Raw genomic sequence first — 22909 nt, forward strand, 5'->3', positions numbered from 1 at the left:
ATCCAAGTTACTATGCAATAATACGAGTTATTCTGTTATTATTATGATTGTTATTGACAAATTAATATGGGAGTCTGTTGCTTTTAATATGTTTCTTCAACGCTGTATTGAATATGCAAAGTTTGCAATGTATTAAAACACATAACAGATATCCATACGTGTCATTCGGCTGTCCTGTATGACAAGGGTTGTCGTTTTCTTATTTGGATATATGAATGTTAAAGCAATTACGGGGGAATTGACCTTGGGGAATGTTCCCACTGTGGTCGGTGCATTTCAGGTACAGGAGGAATACCCCAGCTGTTGGCTTAATTTGATACAGTTTAGACAGGGTTACACAATTCATTCATGTTTTGTGTCCTAATGTGATTGTATAAAGTGGAAAGTACATAAATGTGTGCGAGTTCAGGTGTAATGTTTTTATTCATGTTGAAACAACGTAATTTAAAGTTATTGATAGTAACCGGATATAACAAAACGGAAGTGTTACAGTTAGATTAAGGAGATGGACACGGAGTGAATACTGGTCAAAGATCTTAAAATCTTCGATACTGGTGGAACTAGGCAAGCATGAACGGGAAATCCATCATCATCCCCCTATAGGCCATACATATTGTGTATACACCCAACCTGACGCCATCAGTCCATTGAATAGGACAAAATCAAGACATTTACACCGCTGAAATGGTAGTTTGGTCCCTATATAAGCCACACGTGGGGTCTGTTTGATGAGTATGAACACATTGAATCAGGTGTTCACAGCAACCGCACTGTATTTGATCGATTTATACACATAAGAAAATAAGAAAGTGTATAAAGGAGAGGAGGCCATTCGACCCATTGTGCTCGTTTGGTGTCCATTAATAACTAAGTGATCCAAGGATACTGTCCAGTTATATATATATATATAATCACCGCTTCCCAGTGTGATGATTGGGAGGTGGGAATGGGGTTATACATCACACCTGTACAAGGTCAGATCTGCGCAGGAGAAAGGAAAAAGAGATGGGAGAGAGCATTGGGTAAAACAGACTGAAGAAGTGTGTCAGTTAACTGTATACAGTAAATCTGTATAACAGAATAAACGTCACTGTTCTGTTTTCGAAGAATTGATCGACTGCACTTTCTTTCCTTTTCAAATAAGCAACTACCACCCGGAGTCGTTACAATACTTATAAAAAGCATTATGGTGGCCATGACTCAGCTATGCTCATTTTAAATGAACAGTAGATGAGGAGTAAAGGGGTGTGTGTGTTCACACACATGGATGCACATTAAATAAGTTGGATGTTCATTGAGAACAGTTAGTGATAATGGTTTGCTCTGTATGCTGTGCTCTCCCTCAGAATGATAGCATAGATGTCTGAAGAGAGTGCATCCTCTAAGGGCTCTCAGTCTACCTCAATGAGGGACTCTGGTAACAGGCGTTTCAGAAGGTCTGACTGCAGAACTTATTTTTGCTTTACTGTAGGACGTTGAGACAGACAGCAACCAGAGAGGCATTGAGGAGACAGCGCTTGGGGTCTACGTCATCAAGGTTGAAAGTGCAGATGCTGGCGATCCCCATGCGGATGTGGCAGTTATGATTGAAGGGGTGGATGTGCTATGTAGCTTGGGGAATGTGGCCCTTGCAACTGCCATGTTGCTTGGTCTCATCTATTCTTTGAACCTGAGCTACCCTGCAGAGCTCAGATACACCTTTGAGGAACTACAGAAACCATAATGGAACTAGATGCTAACAAGCTTTCTGCCAAAGCACAGGCTCTCAAGAAGAAGCTGTTCAGTGGACCAATTCACTCATAGGTTATGAGAAGCCAGCTCTGCACATGAAAGTTTGAAAGTTTATTTGCATCCATATGGAGCAAATGTGTTATTTTCCTAAGTTTGTAAAGGCATTACCTCCTACAGCTTTAAAGCTATCAACACCAAACTATGAACAGGCCGGGACCTGATTAAAACTTTGACGACCCGCCATTCACACTTTACAAGATGGGAAGTTATCGCTTTTTGTTTTTCTGAGTAGGAGAGATGAAATAATACTTTTGTAAAGTGTGAATGGCGGGTTGTCAAAGTTTTGATCAGTTCAAGCCTTTTCTTGTTTTTAATTGTTAGGATTTTTTTTTGGGGGGGGTGCTTTTAGGGGTGGGGGGTGAAATATAAAAAGGGGTAGTTTTTGTTTTTTATGATTGTATTCTTTTGTTAAATTTTGTTAAAATATTAGATAATTATATATATATTTGATCAGGTCCTGGCCATAGACACCACCTTTTGTAACTCAGGTTGCTTGTGCTATTTCATTGCTAGGATTTCAGCTCTTGCAGGCCCTGGTTGAGTACAGTACTGTAGACTTAACTGTCACTACTTTCTTTAAGTAAAAAAGTAATTTATATTCTCCCACTTTTCTGTATCTCAGTGTCATCCCCCTTTTCATACAGCCTGGAAAAAATGAAGAGACCACTGCAAAATGATCAGTTTCTCTGGTTTTACTATGTATAGGTATGTGTTTGGGTAAAATGAAGTTTTGTTTTATTTTATAAACTACTGACAACATTTCTCCCAAATTCCAAATACAAATATGAATGGAATGGAATGACTGCCATACATGTAGAGATGCTGATTTAAGAAACATTTGCAGTGGTCTCTTATTTTTTCCAGAGCTGTACGTTTCCCATCATCCTGTATCTTGCGTCATTTTAAAATACTTTTTGTGTACTACAACTTCAAGTCAGAACCACCAAACTTAATTTAGATTCATGTTGTCACAACTCACTATGCTTTTGTTTTACATTAATCTGTGTGACCCAATTTTCAAACGTGAAAAAAAATGGTACTCAACATTGATCCAAACGTCTTGAACAGTGTTAGCGTACCATGCATCCTGAAGAGCAGCTACTAACTCAGTGGAAGGGGTGTGTTTGTAACAAGAAGCCAGTTTGGAGATCCGGGATGGGCCTGCGTGCATGGGACTCAGAAACAGAATTGTTGACGTGTATTGGTTGTTTAAAAAGTGCTGTTTGAAAACCTATTGATGCAAAACTTTTGTTGTTCCTTATACAAATTACTTTTTCTGTCTTATGTTATCTCCCAGTACTCCAGACATCTGAGGTGTACACACACATAACCTTTGCTATTTTCCAAAATCCATTTACATTGTAGTTGCTCAATTCATTCAGGTGGAACCACTATTTGTTTAAGTAGATTCAATGAAAGTACATTATGTTGGATGAACACAAGCAAAACACATTTCCCAGACAAAATTATAGTATTGTGGAACAGTTTAAATTTGTATTAAACCAACATAAAGAAACGGAATTAGTCTGACATTATATTTGACTAGATTTTCTTAATTCAGTCATGTTTGTGCAACACAAGTAATTCCCCAAAAAACTGTTAATGTTGAGAAAAATAATTTTATTTATGTGGAACCACTGTCCATGATTGAATTAAGTTCATCTAAAGAAAATGTTTTATATTTTTTTGATTGGAAAAGGTGATGTCCATAGGCACCACCACTGTGTTGAAACTTTAAAGTGTTAAACATGCGTCAAATAATGTCAATTATGCGTCAAACTACATTATTAATGGTTTTATGTTCCTAATATTATTATTATTAATAATAATAACACTCCAGTCCACTCCAGTCTCCTAAATGCTGCAAATATCCTCACCTGTCTCAGAAGCACAAAGTTTGAGTTTAGCAACAAGTAGCAAATATCCAGTGTAATGCAATATTTGTTGTTACAATATCGGAGTTTCTTTCTCTCTCTCTCTCTCTCTCTCTCTCTCTCTCTCTTAAATAAAGAAACAAATTAAAAAAGACTTGCAAGTCATCAAGAATCTGTACAGATCCCTGATGTAAAAAGTGGAGTAAATCCCAGTTTCGGTTTATCATTTATCAAAACGCGGAATTAGAAAAAAATAATCAATAGCCAGAGGCAACAAGTTAATTATAATATTCATTGTTTTAAAGCAACTGAACTCTCTTGTGAAATTCATCAGCGGCATAAAAGAAAAATATAGTGATTAAGGTCGGGGTTCAATCGATTGCACAGCTCACGCAATTTTTCATCACTTACAGAAGATTTAAACAGTGTTAGTATTTAAAGATTTCAACTTGGCACAAGTCATTAGCATGTAATTGAACTTGCAAGGGAGAGCACTTAAACCTATGTTGATTACCACCTTATCTTTGAGAGGCAATTAACTGGCTCAATCACAGCGACAAGGTTTGATTGCTCCGGCCGCGGAGGACATTGATCCTTCAGCACAGCGCAGTTACATTTTCCGTTCATTGACAGTCACACGTCCTCGGCCGGCGACACCCTAGCCTGCTGACCGGGTGATGTGTAATGCTAAGCAGCTGTTTAGGCTAATGCGGCCCTGGCCGTCGCGGCGGCCCGAGCGCTGAAACATGGCAACGCGATCGCCGGGCGGGGGCTCTGGTTTCAGCCGCTGCGTCAGACTCTAATGGCCGCGAAACAAAGCCGCTGCCCCCGGGGCTATTATCCAGAGCAGCCGCTCGCAGTAGACAGTCTGAGCGTCTTTCTTAATGCACCCTGGATAAAAGCTTAAATATGACGGGCCGAATGAAGTTCCAGGTAAAAAGCGCAGCGGTTATCAATAGCCACACACAGCAGGTCAGATTACTGTCTGTGTTGGCGAGGCTCCTCATTAGCAGCTATTAGTGCTATAGGATGACAGTGCACAAGCAGTGACCCCCTGACCTGTGCGTGCTGCCCAGCCAGGTGAGGGAGCACCTGTGTGCCAGCCCTCCCCAGGAGCACCGAACTCTCCCAAACACCGCGTTCTTCAGGGCCAGCATCTCTGAGGACAGACAGACACGGAATCATCTTTTCTTTCCGTTCCTCTGAGGCCAGGGCTAAGCAATAGCACTGTGCAGAGCCCTGCCCCATTAAAATGAGCAGCACTCCCAAAACAGGCTGGCCCATAGTGACAGACAGGCAGAGCCCTTCCTCTCTCCTGCGCTCCTCCCCACCCTGACCAGCCCTCCCTCGGCCTGATCCTCCGTAGGGGAGCAAAAGGTCTATTGATTTCCATGTAATACAAGAAATTATTACTTCGCCCTAATTGTTACACAGAAGGAGAGGCACAGACAGTGAGGCCAGGAAATCAAGAGCCAGGATTAATGCTTCCAGCAGCACGAAGATTAACGGAGGGAGTGGGGAGCAGGGGGCCGGCGTGGGCCGGGATGGGGGGATCAATAGAGCAGTTTGTCAAAACTGGCTGAGTAACAGGTTTGCCCCGTCAGCACTGTGCGGTATCAGAAATCAAAGCCACCGGCCGGCCTGGGTGCAGGGGGGCTCTGCAGGAAGGCCACATTCACTGTCTGGTAATTAAAAACCATTTCGTCAGACGCTAACTCGCGTCACTATCGACAGCCGGCCTGGCAGTGAGGGAGCACTATTTGACTTTAAACATATGAGCTGCAGTTATTTAACTTTCTGCATTAGCAGGGAAATTCAGCAAATTCAAATAGAAAACAGACCCAGCTTTTTTGGGTGGCTTTTTTTTATTAACACTTCTTCAGTATTTCTATGAAAAAGGCAAAAGATGTCACTATTAGTTTCAACGTGAGCTGACACTTCTGGAGAGAGGGGAAAAAAAAACATAATAAAACAGTATGTCAAATCATTCACTAAAAGGAAATAAACACATTACTGAAAACTAATGGTTAGATAAAACTAAGAGTGCAAGATTGTTTTATATACAAGGGTGTTCGATACGAAGTGTCCGTGTTCAGAGAGGGGACCGGCCTCCCTCGCTGCGCTTGCTGGGGATGCATTAAAAGCGCGCCCCCTCTTCCTCCTTATACAGGAAGTACACGGTCACCGGACCGGCGCTGGTCTGTACCACCTCCCTCGCTCCCACCAGCATCCACGAGCCCAGCCCATAAGCCAGCGTGGGAATACCTGGGACAGAGGGAGAGAGAGAGAGAGCAAGTGTGATGAGAGATGGGAGAAAGAGATATATGGGAGAGAGGAGGAGAAGAAAAAGGGAAGAGTGCATGAGCAACCAAGAAAACTAAGTCTGGTGTTTTTTCAGAGAGGGGAGAGGAAGTGAGAGAGACAGAGAGAGAGCAGAAGAAAACTGAACAGAAGAGCTGAAAGACAGAGCCCTGGGGGGTGCGTGGGGGGGGATTATTTCCAGTACTGAACCAAAACCTGCAGTGTCCTCATGTTACCAATCCACTCTGAGCTCTTCACCTCTGCAGCTCTCCTCTCTCACACCCCCCACCTCTCCCTCCCTCCTGCGCTCACCCAGGTTGATGACCTTCAGTGCCGTGAAGAACGTGTCCTGCAGCGCCAGGTCCTCGGGGGGGGCGCGGGAGCAGTGGTACTTGATGAAGGGGAAGCAGCCGGTCCGGAGCACCTGGTAGTTGGCGCCCTGCACGGCCCAGTTGAAGTGCGACAGGCCGAACTGGTCGTTGTGCACGGAGCGGTACGGCACGCAGAACGACGTCCAGGGTGGCAGACGGCGCTGCGCCAGGTGGCAGCTCAGCACCTCAGAGGCCGGGGGGCGGCGGGGGGACGGTCTGCGCCACAGACTCGAACCCGGGAAGAGCAGGACCCTCAATAGGGCGGTGTGGATGCAGCGCAGTACTGCCCTCATGGCTTTAGGGGACTCACACACAGTCTGCACAGGGGACGGGTAGACACTTAATATGTTATTGTGTGTGTGAGCGTGTGCGTCGCACGGTATCACTGTGGGGCCATGTGATCTCCATGGGCCCAGAACTCCTGTCATCTGTAGGCACTACTGTGACGCACAGGACACCTGCAGTATCCTGAAATAAAAAACAAATAGTGTGCCTTTTCATTTATGTATTGTTTACAAGACAAGTAGTTTATTTACTTGAGACAAGCTAGGCAAAAGCTCAAATTAGCATTTAAAAACTACAGAAGATACATTTAACCAAACAGCACCTGCCTCCAGTCTGTCCTGCTGTTTGTATGCCTTCATATCAAACCCGGACAGTGTGGGCTGTGGGAAGACTCACTTTCTCCAGTATCATCGCTGACAGGAGACGGTGATCTGCGAAATTCAAGTAAACAGGCCGCTGACCTCCATTGGGCTGAACTGGCAGCAGCACCGAGCCCGGCTACACGGGCCAGCTGCTTTACTGCGCATGCGCTATAGACGTTACTGACACTGTCGACCTTCACGCAGGGCCGCTCGCTGTTGACGTGAACGCATTTAGGTGTGTTGTTCACTTTTAATTTTTTAAAATGTAGTTTATTTATTTATCCTTGTTTTCACTTATCCTTCGTAAGCGTCCCCCCCTTTTCCGTCCCGGAGAGAAACACGGCGCTTTGTTTTTTAGTTCCCCTTTGAGTTGGGTCTGGAGAAATCAGCCATTTAATTAGCAAAAAATTAACCCAGAAAATGGACGGAAGCCTGAGATATTAACAGTGTATCCAAATATAATACATCATGCATGGAAGTGTATTTACCTGGCCAGGGTTTAATTAATTTCCTATCATCTAAACCAGCATAATTATATACTTCCACTCATTAGCATCTGACCCCTTTAGCTGTCTTTCCTCTGCCAGCATTTATCAGGGCTTCTGGTATTCATTTGTATTGATAAACAGATTTTAGTACAATGCTAGATAACACATGACTTGGAAGGGAAAATATATGGAAACCTGTCCCTTCCCTCTCTATGGTACAAACCACGCGATTCCCAGCTTGTTCCCTGACGTACTTTGAAAGTATTTTTCTCTTTTGTATTTTAGAAGTAGACATGTTAGGAAATAACTGAAGAGACATCCAGGAATATAGTTTTATTATTGTTTGCAATGTTTCAGAGTGAAAAAGCACATAAAATACATCCACAAATTGATGCTGGACCAACCCGATGTTTCAACGCTCATTGTAAAACATATACGATCCTTATGAAGTGCAGAGTGCTATTGGCCTCGCTCTACCGTGCCCAGAGCTTGGGGCAGCAGGAGCAACAGTAAGGGCGCTCGGGGTGGCTGGAAGGGCCCTGATGTCTGGGCTTTTCCACCCAAAATAATGGATACAAAGAAACACAAAACAAACACACAGGTGTAACTGAAGTTGTAACAGTGTAGACTCAGGATTCATATTCTCTTGGACTTGTCCTACGTGTCCTGATAGTTACTGAGACCATCTTATCAGGGTTGGTGTCTGGTTCCTGAGGACCGAGGAGCGCTGTCCTCCTCAGAGGCGGGCTGGGCCTCGTTCTCCACCATCACCCCCAGGATGCCCTCCACGTCTCTGACCAGCTCCTTCAAGACACAACACACAGCCTGCTCAGGGTGGGAGGTGGCCAGGGGTCCGGGGTGTAGGTGAGCTCAGCCTGTCCCCCAGAATGTCACTGATAACACACACAGGATACGATCCAACCCACAATAACACAGACAAGCCAAACCTCTGAACTACAGTGAGCGAGGTTAAAACTCCTCTCTTACTTGCCCTAAACTGCTAAAGGGAGAGAAGATGAAACACACACACACAATAAAACTGACAGGCTGCTAACAAGGACCCTAGTGCAAGCATTTCCAAGATCCAGGCTGACACAGAAAGCCCATTACTGGTACCCCTCCTGCACTGACACCCTGCAGCTGCTCATTGCCCTTGCATCTGATGACAAAACCAACAACAAACCCCCCACCACAGGTCATCTTAACCCAGGCTGAGAGCTGTGAGAAACACAGACCCTGTGCCCTGAATCTAGGCGTGTCCTGAGCAGTGGCCCTGTGCGGTGCCAGCGGTGAGCGCCGCCGGCCTGGTGCGCCATTGCTCTGGCAGACAGGAGAGTAAGCTCCACACGGCCACACAGGGTCACGGATCTCTCCCCTTTATTGCTCCTGTTATTGCACACATTTCTTTTCGTTCTTTCTGTCTTTATTTATTATTTATTAAATGTTTTTTTTTACTAGTGTTTCTACTAGTAGTTCATAACAGAGAGAAAAGCTGTCCCACTCGTGACCTTTTCCAGACAACTGGCCCAGTGATTTACAGCAGCTTCCCCTGGTCTTCAGAGAGAGGTTAGCGACGGACCTTGACACAGGCTCCATTAACTCCTTGCCGCCCCATAAATAACTGGGCGGGGTGTCCGAGCAGGCCACCTCGCTTGATTGGGGGGAGCAGCAGCAGCAGCACACTTTTTCATTGCTGCTGATAGCCCAGGGTAGCCATCACCTTGTGTGTATAACAGGACAGTGCGTTGACTTCCGGATTCCCTTTTTCATGACTAAAGGAAAACCACCCGACAGGCCCAGTCCACTCCCACGCCCATGGGACTGGCATTCATGTTTAAAAGAAAGTGCTGTTTTGCACACAGGACACATGGGGACACAGACAAACAGACAGAGGGGCAGTGGGACAGAGACAGACATACACAAATAAACATACAGACAACTCTAGATATTCAGGCTGACAGACAGACGGGTTGACAACCTATAGCCAAGTTGCATAATCCCAGATTCTTGTAGGTCAATAAAAGAAAAACAAATACAAAAGAACAGCAATCGTTAGTCAATTAACACCTTACCTTAAAATTGGTCTGGCCTTGCATATTGGGGGCTGATATTTCCTGATGAATGACAGAGAGATTCCGAGCAAAGGTCAGCAGCGCTCCCTGGAGATCTGCGGCGATTGTTCTGTTAATGATGCCCAAACAAACGAGTTTACTAATGATTCCCCCCGCGTGCTTAAAAAACAATCACCCTCCTGTTTGGACAGCAGTGCCAGAGCAGTTTAATGAGTATTTTCAACCTGAGAAAGCAGCAATCTTCAGGGAGAGATGAACGATGAGGTAGTTTTTTAACTTGTCAACATAAGGATTTGTGTAATAAATATCTTTTATTAATCAACTCAGCACGGCATACCAATGGGGCGCGGGCGGCCTGCGAAGTTGTCAGTGAGCGAGATCGGACACCAGTTAGCATTTCATCTCCCAGCTTAAACCCCTGTATGTATTTCTTTGGAGAGATACATTTACGTGGTGTCTAATGAGCATCAGGCCCGAGTGGAGTGCACATCACACACCAGACAGGCTGCGGTTCCTCTGGCTCCCTGGCTTTCTGAGTGTCCGGTGGGTTACAGGTTACAGGAAAGCGCACAACGATCAGACTAGTCTCCGCTTGGCTGAGCTGCCAGCTTCTTGGGCACAGGGCAGGGGTGCAGACAGCCCGAGTCTCCTTGATCTGCTTGTTACGACCCCAGAAATGCCTATGAAATGCACTGAAATGCACTGGCAGTGTTGTCAAATACAGGTATATGTCACGGTTCAGCCATGGATGTGTGAGGAATCTATCCAAGGTGCCAATAAAACACCCCAACAAGGTAGCTTTCTTGCTCGTTAGCCAGTGACTGGGTGTGTTTCAGTGCATAGTGCTGTGTGCAGTGTTTCAGTGTGCACTCACAACATCCCCAGACTGCGTCTCTCACTGCTGTCATGGAGGACGAACAGGGTGCCCTGCTTCTCCTGCACAAGAAGAAGAACACAGACCACAATTCAGAAAACAAACTTTTTCACTCAGAGTGCAGTCTCCTTAGTCACAGGAAGTAAAGGCACAACAGTGAGCAATCACCAGGGTGCTGATCACTTTTCCTGTGTTTTTTTCTTTCTTTTTCTTCTCGGCTTTGTGCCTATCTGCAGCTGTGCCCCTGCCGTGCCAAACAAGACCCTCAGACACAGAAGTCAGCTGCCATTAGATAACCTTTCAGACCTCAGACACGGGTAGCCTCTAGAACAACACTGTGGTGCGGGCACACAGGACTGAATTCAGGGTGGGGTGGATTGGGAAGAGCATGGAGTGGAGGGCGGTGGAGTGGGCTGCAGATGTGTTGCATGGAGTGGAGATGGGAGGAATTGAGTGCAGTGAGGTGGAGGTGTATGGGGTGGTTACCTTGACATCGAAGCCCACGCCCTGCGCACGGCACATCTGGAAGAACACGCTGTAGTGCACCATGGACAGGTTGGTGTGCCGCAGTCGGCTGCTCATCACAGCGTAGCGGCTCGTCTGGGCGGCGCACTGCAGGGAGCAGAAACACAGCCACCATCACACTTTAAAGCGCTCTCACAGTCACACGGCCCCCACAGTGTTGGGTGTGGGGGTCCCAGGGGCTTTGAGGTGCAAGAAAACCTGGTAACATGGGCTTCTGTTACTTGTAGGATGTCTGATTGGGCTTGTGCAGGACACTCTACCATGGTGTAGTGCACTGAGGGAGAGCTCAGGGAGAGGGTGTCAAACAGGTTGTGAAAGGTATGGTGCACAGGAGACAGGAGAGCTGCAGCAGCAGGATAATGTATCAGAGTAGGGAGCTCAGGTCAGGTAAGGTAATGACAGAGACAGGAATTAATTCAGACTGGAGGAACACAACCCACACACACTTGCACACAAACACACACTCACACACACATGCAAACACATACGCATGCACAAATACACGCACAGACTGGGCAAGGCCTGCAATGGCATAAAACTACTGGCAAACAGCTGGACTCACTTTGAAAACATTAACAAACTCAAAGAAATTCTCTCCCTCTCTCCGCAGACAGCCCATAATTCGCTTTGATCAGGACACACTGAAGCGGACATACCTGGTGTCCTCACAGAACAATGGTACTGTCGCTGGGATTCAATCCTGTCTGCAATACTTGCAGAGTTAATGACAAGTCACTGCTCACACCATCAGCTGTAAGGAAGAGGAAGCCGGTGGTTCCAGGTGTGCCCCAGCACCGGGCCCAAACCAAACCGGCGTTTGATAAAATGATACAAGTAGCAGTTTAACAAGCGTAAACTTGAGAATGCCACAGACAATGGAGCCCCATTGTCTGAGAACTGGCATCAGGTTGATGAGGTGCTTATTGTGGCCACAAAGTATGCATACACATGCATAATGAAATGCTATATGAATTATTAATGTGTTGATTATTTAGGCTCATCTATCAGAATGGTAATGTATTCTGCATCCAGAAAGAGACTGGTTTTATCCATAATTACAGTACAAGTAGTATTTAACACAGACAGACACACATCCACAATATATATATATATATACACACCGATCAGCCATAACATTATGACCACTGACAGGTGAAGTGAATAACTCTGATAATCTCATTATCATGGCACCTGTCAGTGGGTGGGATATATTGGACAGCAAGTGAACATTTTGTCCTCAAAGTTCATGTGTTAGAAGCAGGAAAACTGGGCAAGCGTAAGGATCTGAGCGACTCTGACAAGGGCCAAATTGTGATGGCTAGACTACTGGGTCAGAGCATCTCCAAAACTGCAGCTCTTGTGGGGTGTTCCCGGTCTGCAGTGGTCAGTGCCTATCAAAAGTGGTCCAAGGAAGGAAAAGCGGTGAACCGGCGACAGGGTCATGGGCGGCCAAGGCTCATTGATGCACGTGGGGAGCGAAGGCTGGCCTGTGTGGTCCGATCCAACAGACGAGCTACTGTAGCTCAAATTGCTGAAAAGTGAATGCTGGTTCTGATAGAAAGGTGTCAGAACACACAGTGCATCGCAGTTTGTTGCGTATGGGGCTGCGTAGCCGCAGACCAGTCAGGGTGCCCATGCTGACCCGTGTCCACTGCCAAAAGCGCCTACAATGGGCACGTGAGCATCAGAACTGGACCACAGAGCAATGGAAGAAGGTGGTCTGGTCTGATGAATCACAAGTTCAAGGTGTTGACTTGGCCTCCAAATTCCCCAGATCTCAATCCAATCAAGCATCTGTGGGATGTGCTGGACAAACAAGTCTGATCCATGGAGGCCCCACCTCGCAACTTATAGGACTTAAAGGATCTGCTGCTAACGTCTTGGTTCCAGATACCACAGCACACCTTCAGAGGTCTAGTGGAGTCCATGCCTCGACGGGTCAGGGCTGTTTTGGCGGCAAAAGGGGGACCTACACAATATTAGGCAGGTGGTCATAATGTTATGGCTGATGGGTGTATACACACACACATACACACACATTATATATATATATATATATATACATACATACATACATATTAATTATGTTATTTATTTATTTGTTTGCTTGCTTGTTTAAGTGTAGTCATCTTCCCTGCCCTCTCAGGATACATTCCAGTGTTATTCCAGGGGTATTGTTATTGGGTGTCTTTTCGATGTACAGTTTTAGAGCTGCAACACTCATGGACCCTCTTGTACACCCTGTACGTCCCACAGGACAATCCTGACCACAGCCATCAGGGTCAGCTCTCTTTGCCCTCTCAGTCCCCCTCTGCCCCCTCTCCTGTACTAAACCCCAATGAGGCGGCACCATATCTAACCCTGACGCCATGCAGAAGGGAATGCTTCTGCAATGACTCATCATTAATGAGCGGGATGGGACACTTTCTCTCTATCCGAGGCTGACAGACAGGCGCTGGGCCCTCATTCCCATGTCCGGTGCACCTCCTACCTTTGCCACTATCACCCCTCTCTGGCGCAGGGCGGGGCGGGGGGGGTCCCTGGGGGGCAGGGATATCTCCAGCCGCCCAGCCTGACAGTCCAGATTCCCGCCCGTCATCATCAGCAGCAGCTGTGTCATGGCCAGCTGGTCACTGTAGCTCAGGTCCAGGTCAGTCGCCCACACCTGGGGGAGACAGTAGGGGGTGCTGGTCAGTACTGCACCCCTCCTGAGCCCCATCATTACACCCCTCTGTTACGGCACAGGGACACAGGGAGCACACAGCACACACTGCCACTACAGACTGCACCACCCCAGCTCGGCTCCGGCCACATCATGCCACTGGCCACGCATCACAGGGCAGACCTGCAGGACTCCAAAAGCCATTTGCCAACACTGCATATTAACTACAGTAGAAGCTACCCTTATGAATGATGCGTTATCAGGAGTAAACAAACAAACAAACAAACAAATAAACACATAAATAAATAAGCAAACCCACCTTTCACTCCTGATGAGATCATCCGCCATGAACAGCGTAAGCCGTGAGGAGCAGAAAGTTATTATTAATAATCTTATTCATCTGATCGGCATCATCTGGTCAAAGACTGACAGACGGGACATTTCAATTCTGGCTACAGTGTCATAGTGGAGGAATAAAACCACAACAGACACAAGGAAAGAGAGGAACAGGCAGGTCAATGAACGTGTACCACACAAGTCCGTGCCGAGTCTGAACTAATAACTGCCCACGGAGTAGGAATGGCAGCTACCAGTCAATACATATTGTACAGCTGTGAGAAAATGGGGGAGGCAGGGGTGTGTGTGCCTGTAACCCCCCCCTCCACCTCCCCACCCCAGCAGACTCACCTGGGCGGCAGTGTGAGCGGAGCCCGCCTCTGTCTCTCCCGCCTGCCCGCCGCACGTCAGTGTGCCTTAACATCCGCATGGTAAATGGCATCATTATAAGAATATTAAGGGGTCAGGCAGTCAAGGCCTTATGCTAAAAACAGGGCTAATTTCTTGAATAATATTTTAATAGCAGCGCCCCCCTCTTAAAGAAAAAGCACAGGGAAATAAATCACCATTGAAAGAGTTCTTAATAACTAACTGCCAGGTGGCTGCGGTCTCGTCACTGCTCCTATTTGTCAACTTAAATGCTGCTGCCATCGGATGCAAATGGGCGGCTGGCGCAGTCGGCACAGTGACCCCCTGCTCCCGCACTCGCTGAGGGTTTAAATGGGTTTTATTAGGCTCTGCAATTCAGGATCAGACACAGATGCACAGGCTCACAGTCACACACACACTCTCACATACACACAGATGATGCTGGTGTGGGGGTGGCCTATGTGGCGCCCCTGGGGTGCTGGACAGGGAGGCCTGGCTGACGGTATTAAAACTGGTTGGTTTGAGCGGGTCAGAACGGGTCCTCTACGCAGCTGAGCACGAACCTCCTCCTGCAGTCCAGCGTGCCTCACTCTCTCTCAGATAACACATGGACATTTTAACTGGTTTTCATCAGATTGTTTTTCTAAGATGTTTAAAAGAAATATATTTTATTGAATTGAACAGTAAACAGTGGAGTTTTAATATCCACACAGTTTTAGTAATCAATGCAATTCTAAGGGTTGTTATTTCTTTATTTAGCTATCTATTTATCTTCAATGTATTATTTTAATTAATCTGTGGTCTGACTGGAGTCTTTCTGCACACTGCCAAGTATGTGAGGATTTACTGCAATCCGGGGATAGCTGCTCCCAAGGAATAGGGTCTGTCTGAAAAAGCATCACCTCAATGCTGTTTCATCACATTAAAAAAATCGCCTGGAACTGCAGCCAGATCCTACAACTTGCAGGACAGAACTCCCCAGCACACACACATGCACACACATGCACACACATGCACACGCACATGCACACGCGCAGGACAATAAATACATAAATAAAAACAACTTACTTAATTGATTGCATAACCAAACACAGGGTGGGAGAGGGAGGGAGGGACGGTGGGGGAATAACTGGGCTTAAATTAAATTTTAACCTAGATTCCACAAAAAATAAAGCCCTGAGCCAATCTGATTTATTACCGTATTGATCCCGTGGCCACTCGGCTCTAGTTAATGCTGGGGGCCGGGTGATGGGCAGGCTCCCGAGAGCCATTTACCAAGTCTGTAAGAATCAAACAGCCCTGCCTCATTGTCACACATAACAAAGCCATCTGAAATACGAGCCTGGATTGTACCTGTTTCTATAGTCCACTTTTTCATTAAAAGCCGCAATCCAACAGCTGAGGCCCCGGTGCTTCACAATGTGCTGCCAGCGTACAAGGGGGAGAGGCACATGTGAGCCACTTCTCTCCTCTTAAAACATCATAATGATAAATAAATAAACAAATAAATAAATAAATAAATAAATAAGAAGATAAAAAATGCTTTTAGCAACAGGTTTGAATGCAAATGGCTGTTGAAATGCAGTCGTGTTTGTATTGGCGTGTCGCGGGTCGGCTCCCCAGCTGGGAGCTGCGGTTAGTAAAGCAGGGCCTCTTGCACCCGGCTCGGGCCCACTTTGTTCTGGTTTATGTTATTTACCCCCCACCCCCCCATACTAATGCCATATCATTTCCAAAGCACAATCTGCTGCCAGAAACACGCTGCGCTCATCATTGAGGTATGATTACACACCAGCGCAGTGCAGGTAAATGCAAAACAACTTGCAGGTTTTTTAGTTTCTGCTGTTTTGTGGTCATTTGAATTCTTCTTTCTTTTTTATACATAGTAAACGTGGCATTATTTAATATTTCCTTGGTGTAAATAAATAAATAGTTCAGGGATATGCTGTCTCACTGTTGAGCTGGTATTATAACTGGTTTTATGTAGCTCAGCTTTAAGTCCCAGTGAATTCTGGACACTTGATAAATATACAGGATTGCAGGTGAGGGAGCTGGGCTTCCCGGGGCTGCTTAGCTTGGCAGGTGTATTTAATAAATATGAATTTAACCCAGCTTTGACAAATCCTCACCCCTCACCCTGGTGCTGCACACTAATGGTGCCGAGCAGTGACTGGGCTGGAGCTCTTCACTGATAGACCGATTGATTGATCGATAATCTACAGGGCCACATTTCTTCTCTAATAACCCAGAGAAACTTGAGACCTCACAACTCCTACACACACACACACCTCTCACACCTCAGACACACACACACTCACTCACAGGGGGAGAGAGGGGCTTTACCAGGCTGACTGGACTATGGAAGCGTCTTTGCCCCTAAGCAGCTTTTGCCTCAGTATTACATGCTCTAATGCTCCTTTTCTAAAGGGGATCAGATTAAATATCCCACGCACCGACTAAATAAAGGCTCTTGCCCAGAGCACGGCTCCAGCATAGCTATTCCATCTGCCGGTCTGTCTGTCTGCAATCACGGGCACAGGCGATAGGGTTGGGCCTTTTTGACTAGTTACACAACAACTTCACACACAGCGGCGCAGCCCTGAGCCAATGCACTGCCATGTGTGCCATAGGCTGCCTGGGCACGTGTGAATGCCACAGTGATTCACAGGACAGGTGCACAGCGGACATGTGCTGGACCGATGCGACAAGATTCAGGAGCCTCCTTTTCCAAGATAACTGAATAAAGCAACAGCCGCACTACAGACAATGCTGCAACTGCTGTCTAAAGTGGAAAAACAAAACAAATACAACCTTTTCACTCAGACTAGACTCCCTTTCTTCCGTTCTGTTCAGTCCATATAATGCTGCCCTCTAGTGTCCAATGATAAGAGGGCACCCTGTGTTTTACAGATCTTGCAACAGCTTAAACACCACAGGCGGCTACCCAACTGGCTGTCAGGGAGGCCGAAATCTTAGATCAAACTTCTGTGTGGAACCCTAAGAATCCCACCAAAAGATCCAAAATATAATAATTTGTTCTAAACACATCAGTTTTACGGCACCAAAAACTTGGTGGCCTGCTTACCCTTTCGTCAAATAAAATGAATAAAAGTAACAACATTAAAATGTGACAGGCCGAACAGAATGTGCCCATCTGACACCCCAGGGTTAATTTCACACTAGGCAATCCCCTGCCCACCCCTCCAACACATACAGGATGACGGCGTGGCGGATTGCAATGCACAGAGAGAGTCAAAACTTCTGAAACGCACGACAAAGCCAAAAAAAAAAAAACACGAATAAATAAATAAATAAAATAAATTGGAAAAAACAGAAATGCAGGCAGCAGCCCCATGGTGTGCCACACACTCTCCCGGAGTCTCACCTACACCCCCCGCCGTTCCTCCTCCACTCACGCAGCACGGCACGGGGGGGCGGCTCTCTCTCTGTGTGCCCTGTGGGTCGACTGCAGGACGGCCTCTCTGGCTCTGGTGTGGGTTCGAGTCCTGGACACCCCACCGATGCGGTCACGCCCTGGCTGACGGCACTACATCCATGAGCCGGAAGTCGCCGGAAAGCCAGTTTACGGCCACGTTTCAGCGGTTTTCCTAATAGAAGCCAATTCATTAATTCAATGGGTTTGCAGAGCTGGTCACAAGGGAGCCATCGTGCTCTGAGCATCGGGAGAAGCAGAGGCAGGGGGGAGGGGGGGGGCTTCTCAGACACAACCCCCACTGCTACTACATTTGAAACACCTTACTTCTCTTTCTCCATCTCTCTCTCTGCCTCCTCCCTTCTTTGTTCCTCTCTAAATCAGTAGCAGGGCTGCGCTTGCTAACAAACAGAAATACATGATTTCAGTGGAAATGCTGAGAGCCATCCCAACCCATCCACCTGCAACTAGCCCTGCCTGCCAAGGGAACGAAGAACAAAACCAGATTAACTCTGGTCCTCTGGATGGAGAAGCGCTTGGCCCTGTTGTTCATTTCTACTGCCAAGGAGTTTTCCTGGATGTCACGGCCGCTCCGTTACTGCTCAGTTTATTTTGACAGCTCTCGGGAGCCGAGTGTCCCATGTGCTGTCAGTGTGCGTCTGCCCGCAGTGTATTAAGCCCGGGACAAGGCAGTGGAATCAGGCTGACCTTTCACCCCACCCCCCATCGCCAGAGATGCCTGCGGAGGCGGACTGCCACAGGGTCAAAGGGCAAGCTCTAAGAGGAGGATTAGTTCATTGACACAATAAGACCTGGCAGTTTATTTAATCGTACTCCTGCATTATGTTCCTCTCTCTCTCTCTCTCTCTCTCTCTCTCTCACAGCCCACCTGGGGATTTACAGAGGAGGCAGGATTTACAGAGGCCTGCCATAGTAAAATGAGCATCCACCCCACCATCACTGGACACACCATCAAATACACTGATGGCCCAGGGTGTGAGTGTGAGTCACAGGCATGGCTCCGGCCGTGAAAACGAATAGTCTTCGGTTCACAGACGCACGTAGTGCACAGTTCAGCTTGGGGAACTTCTCTCCGCAGAACACTTGTATGCAATGATTAACAGCATACAACTCACTGCGCACATTGATCGTATCCCCCCCCCACGTCTCACCTGCTGCTCCATGGTGCGGGGGTGCAGGAAGGTGGCCAGGTCTAGGGTCAGGTGGCCAACAATCCTGCGCTGACAGCAGGCCAGGGCCACGCGGGTGCAGAGGTCATGCAGTACGGCCGGACAGACGGACGCCTGTGGGACGGATGAGCCGACCGCCTCCAGAGGGCTGGGGCCATGGAGCTGGTCCCCACAGGACAGCATGGACACCTCACCCCCCGGCTCGATCAGCATGTCTACAGTCAGGCACGTCACACTGTCAGAGGGGGGGTAAGCCTCCACCACCCCCCCTGGAGAGAGGGAGTAAGAGAGACAGGGAGAGAGAGAGGGAGAAAGAGTCAGAAGTCGTTTCACAAAATGCTGTTTTTGCCACTACTTATATGAATTGTATGGTTGGATCTGAACAAAAAACCACACACACAGGTACCTGTGGCAGCTTCCACGTGGGTTTAACTCTATGCAAACTCAGTCACAAAGCAGGGTGTATCAACGCCTGCAAAAGATCCAAAAATGGCCCAAATGCTGTGCCCTGGGAACAGATTTCTCCACACACACAGACACACACAACTATACACTCTCACACATACACTATCACACACACACACACATGCACACAGAATTACACACTATAACACACACACACACACACACACACACACACACACAGAATTAAACACTATCACACACAAACACACTGCTCAGCCTCTGACCCCTGCAGAACTTTACTCTGGGCTCTGAAATGATCTTCTCTGGCGTCTGTTTAATAATGGAGGAGCCTGCTGTCACAGCACAGCACTGCAACACAGCGGTCGAGATTGATCTGTGCAATCAGCAACATTAACCACCGACAGTGCTTAATTATAACAGTGCAGGGCGTGTGTACAGGACCACCCATTCCCACACTGTGCACGGAGGCTCAGGAGCTGTGCATCCCTGTGGACCAGGCTGCTTCAGAGAGGCTTAGGGAAGCCACCTTCCAAACGCCAAGTCAGCAGGATGGGAGATCTTTAAACAATAACACCTGAGGAATGGACCCAGTAAAGCTACACATCAATCCCCCCCAGACAGACTAAACGTTGGAGAGATTAAAGATCTTAAGATTCTGTGCTGTGCGGCCTGAGCATAAGCCTCCCTGGGTGCCAGTCTCAGGCCTGGTGAGGCTGTGGTATGGTGCGGTGTGGTGCGGTGTGGTGAGAGGTGTGGTGCCGTACCTTGCCGGAGGAAGTCCTGCAGGAAGGCATCCCAGGTTGGGTAGCGCGTGGTGTTGACTGGGGTGGCATGGCGGGCCAACAGGCCGGGCAGCTCCTCCTGGACCTTCACCAGAACTGGCTCCTACAGAGAGAGAGACAGTGGCCCACACATTAGACATGCCACCACACACACCGCCCACAGTGCATTACTAAAAAAAAACAAATAAATAAATAAAAAGAGTAAGAGGCAACATAAAACACACAGGAGTGTGATTGATACCGAGTGGATTTCAGCACAGTGGAAAGTGTCTGCCCAATGAGGAGACCCGGGGGGGGGGGGAGTTACACATGACCAGCAGGTCCACGCAACCTGGCTCCATATTTCCAGCCCCCTTGTTTGCAGTCGCAGATGAATGAACGAACAAGCTGATCAATTGGAGGATCCAATCGAAAGCCCGACTCTCCGCCCGCCGATCAATAAGGTTCCTGTTTCTGTAACTAGAAAATGCCATAATGTCCTCAACACTTAATGATGTTGTTAATTGCTAAATTACGGTTTCTGGGCTGGCCTTTTGAAACAGGCTCCTGGTGGCTGGTGTCACCCTCTCCGGACCGTAGGCGCCATGCTGATCAGATAACCTCAAAGCTCTGCCCTCCCCCACCCCCCCCCACGAAAAAGACTCCTTTGTTGTTATTTTGGTGGCAGATTTAACTTTGTTGTTTATGTAAAGTACACAAACAATAATAATTATCATTTTAACATCCATATACCATCCACTTTGCTGCATAAGCTTCCCAGATGTGTGTGCTTGTCGTGGGGCACTTTTCTGCTTCTCCCCGCTGTGTTACTCCCTCCCAGACTCGCAGCTCAGGGAGAGAGCGGCGGTTGAGATTCCAGTCATGAATCGGCCATCATATTAAAGCGCTGTCAGAGTCGAGGTCAAACGCTGCATGGTGATTTTGCCTCCTCTATGAGCCATAGAGCACACAATGGTGCGGGGAGAGCGCGGAGAACACTGTTGCTGCTGTAATAGAACAGCACCCACTCTTAAAACAACTTACTCTATTATTACACAACGACGGCTGAGATAACAGAACAAAATAAAATAGAACAGGTTTTTTTTTTTTAAGCTGGAATCGGCAAACTGCATTTTTATACCATAAGAGGATTCCTGATACAATCGACTCCAGGGAAGAGATACGATATCTAAACATGGGGGGAACCGGGGGACAGTCTGATGCCAACTGTGAGGTTCCCCAGGTTCCCCCAATGTCTAGGCAGTACATCTCCAGTACCAGCTGGTCATGCCAAGCTCTGACCCCGAAGGGCCTTATTGTTGCTTTCTTGAGTTGTACTTGAATTACGGCCTCCACCTGTCCAGCTGCCCAGAAGACACTCTTGTCACTCGCATCAGAGACAGAGCAGGAGAGGAAGAAAAGGAGGAGAAAACTAAGAAACTAGAAGCACAGCTTACTAAGTGTGAAAATTAAAAGTGAAGACCAGAGCAGTGTTTCAAACAGAGGAGCTCCAGGGGGAGCTGGATTAAGGCTGATCATAGAGCCCCCTTATTCTGGGCATGTTAAACACGACCAGAAACATTAAATAAGCAGCCAGTCCACCCCGCGCGCAGAGTGCTTTAATTTTGTTTGTGCAAACACAATGGAGAGGGAGAAGGGGAAAAAAAATCTTCGCTCCATCTGTTGATGCTATTAAGCGCAATTTTCTGTTGTACCTAATGATCCATTGTGGTGGCTGCCAGTGTGATAGTGTGTGTGTGAGTGAGTGTGTGTGCGCGTATGTGTGTGTGTGTGTGTGTGTGTGTTTACAGGGGTCTTTGTGCACAGTAAACAGAGAGGGGAGAAGTGCCTGTGTGTGAGTGTGTGTGTTTGTTAAGGATATATTTGCTCCTTCACATGCACAAACACACACACACACAAACACACAAATGCACAGAATTATGAACACACACACACACACACAACCCCTTAATGCCGAGGCTGCCGCAGGGGAGAGGTCACTCCAGACCCTCCACGACCACACTGGGGCCCAGTGCTGCCGGGCTTCAGCCACACAATCTCTAAATAGCCACTCTGGCTGTGAGGAGGGGTGCAATCTGAGGCCTCCCCCCTCCGCCTCGCTCTCTCCTCCACTGCTGCCGAGCAACTGTGCATTTTAAGGACCACATGGGGGTCTGTATTCTTCCTGTGACTCTTCACGCTGAGCCCCAGCACAGTCAATAATTAAACAATATGCATGCAGCCTGCTGAATAGCGGGGGGAAAAGTATTTCTGAGCACACACACTACAGGGCTGCTGAGCGCGCTCTCTCGCTCTCTCTCTCTCTCTCTCTCTCTCTCTCACGGCTTTTACAGCGAGGCATTAAAGAACAGAAACCAAGGGGGAGAAAAGGAGAGGCGAAGTACAGGAAAAATGGGGGGGAGGGGGGGCAGCACTGATAAAAGATTAACATTCCGAAACAAACAGATCATTAAAAGAAATTGTCAGAATAATAAGGTGATAATGTGCAGCTAAAAATAACAGGGAAGTGAAAATCCCCTGCCATGAGAGTGCTTTTTGATTTTTTTTAAATAACAATATTAAAACAACACAAATGATAATAATGGTAATTACAATTATTATTATAAATTAATAACATTGTGAAGAAAATTATATTCTGCTCAGAGTGCTTGGAATTAGAAATGCTAAAGTTATTTTTTATTTACACACATAACCTCCTGCAAACTTTCCAAGGCGGGGAAAGAGCACCTGTGTGGAGGAGAAGCATCTGGAAAAGAGAGCACAGACAT

The 22909-nt window shown here is 47.1% G+C and overlaps 2 protein-coding genes across 4 annotated transcripts in view; both read right to left on the bottom strand.

The window, feature by feature from the left end:
* Positions 1–3427: 3427 nt before the first annotated feature.
* c4h15orf61 (chromosome 4 C15orf61 homolog) lies at positions 3428–7302 on the bottom strand. Of its 3 annotated transcripts, none has more exons than XM_066701223.1 (3): positions 7019–7302; positions 6279–6805; positions 3428–5930 (listed from the first exon to the last, which is right to left on the bottom strand). In XM_066701223.1, exons 2-3 carry the CDS (start codon positions 6763–6765, stop codon positions 5803–5805), a joined length of 615 nt encoding a protein of 204 aa, XP_066557320.1. In that variant the 5' UTR covers positions 6766–6805; positions 7019–7302; the 3' UTR covers positions 3428–5802. The 3 variants fall into 3 exon arrangements, with proteins under 3 accessions (XP_066557320.1, XP_066557322.1, XP_066557321.1); XM_066701225.1 differs by having other exon boundaries at positions 6949–7302; XM_066701224.1 differs by having other exon boundaries at positions 6945–7302.
* Positions 7303–7790: 488 nt separating this feature from the next.
* iqch (IQ motif containing H) overlaps positions 7791–22909 on the bottom strand; it is a 34761-nt gene continuing 19642 nt past the window's right edge. Inside the window, exons 15-21 of the mRNA XM_066701226.1 lie at positions 20124–20244; positions 18916–19202; positions 13435–13608; positions 10905–11030; positions 10419–10480; positions 9545–9653; positions 7791–8276 (exon numbers count right to left, since the gene is read on the bottom strand). Coding sequence (XP_066557323.1) covers positions 8163–8276; positions 9545–9653; positions 10419–10480; positions 10905–11030; positions 13435–13608; positions 18916–19202; positions 20124–20244 — 993 coding nt within the window. The 3' untranslated portion in view covers positions 7791–8162. The remainder of the gene's footprint in view (positions 8277–9544; positions 9654–10418; positions 10481–10904; positions 11031–13434; positions 13609–18915; positions 19203–20123; positions 20245–22909) is intronic.

Source organism: Amia ocellicauda, chromosome 4, assembly GCF_036373705.1.
Source record: "Amia ocellicauda isolate fAmiCal2 chromosome 4, fAmiCal2.hap1, whole genome shotgun sequence".
NCBI classification, from domain to species: domain Eukaryota; kingdom Metazoa; phylum Chordata; class Actinopteri; order Amiiformes; family Amiidae; genus Amia; species Amia ocellicauda.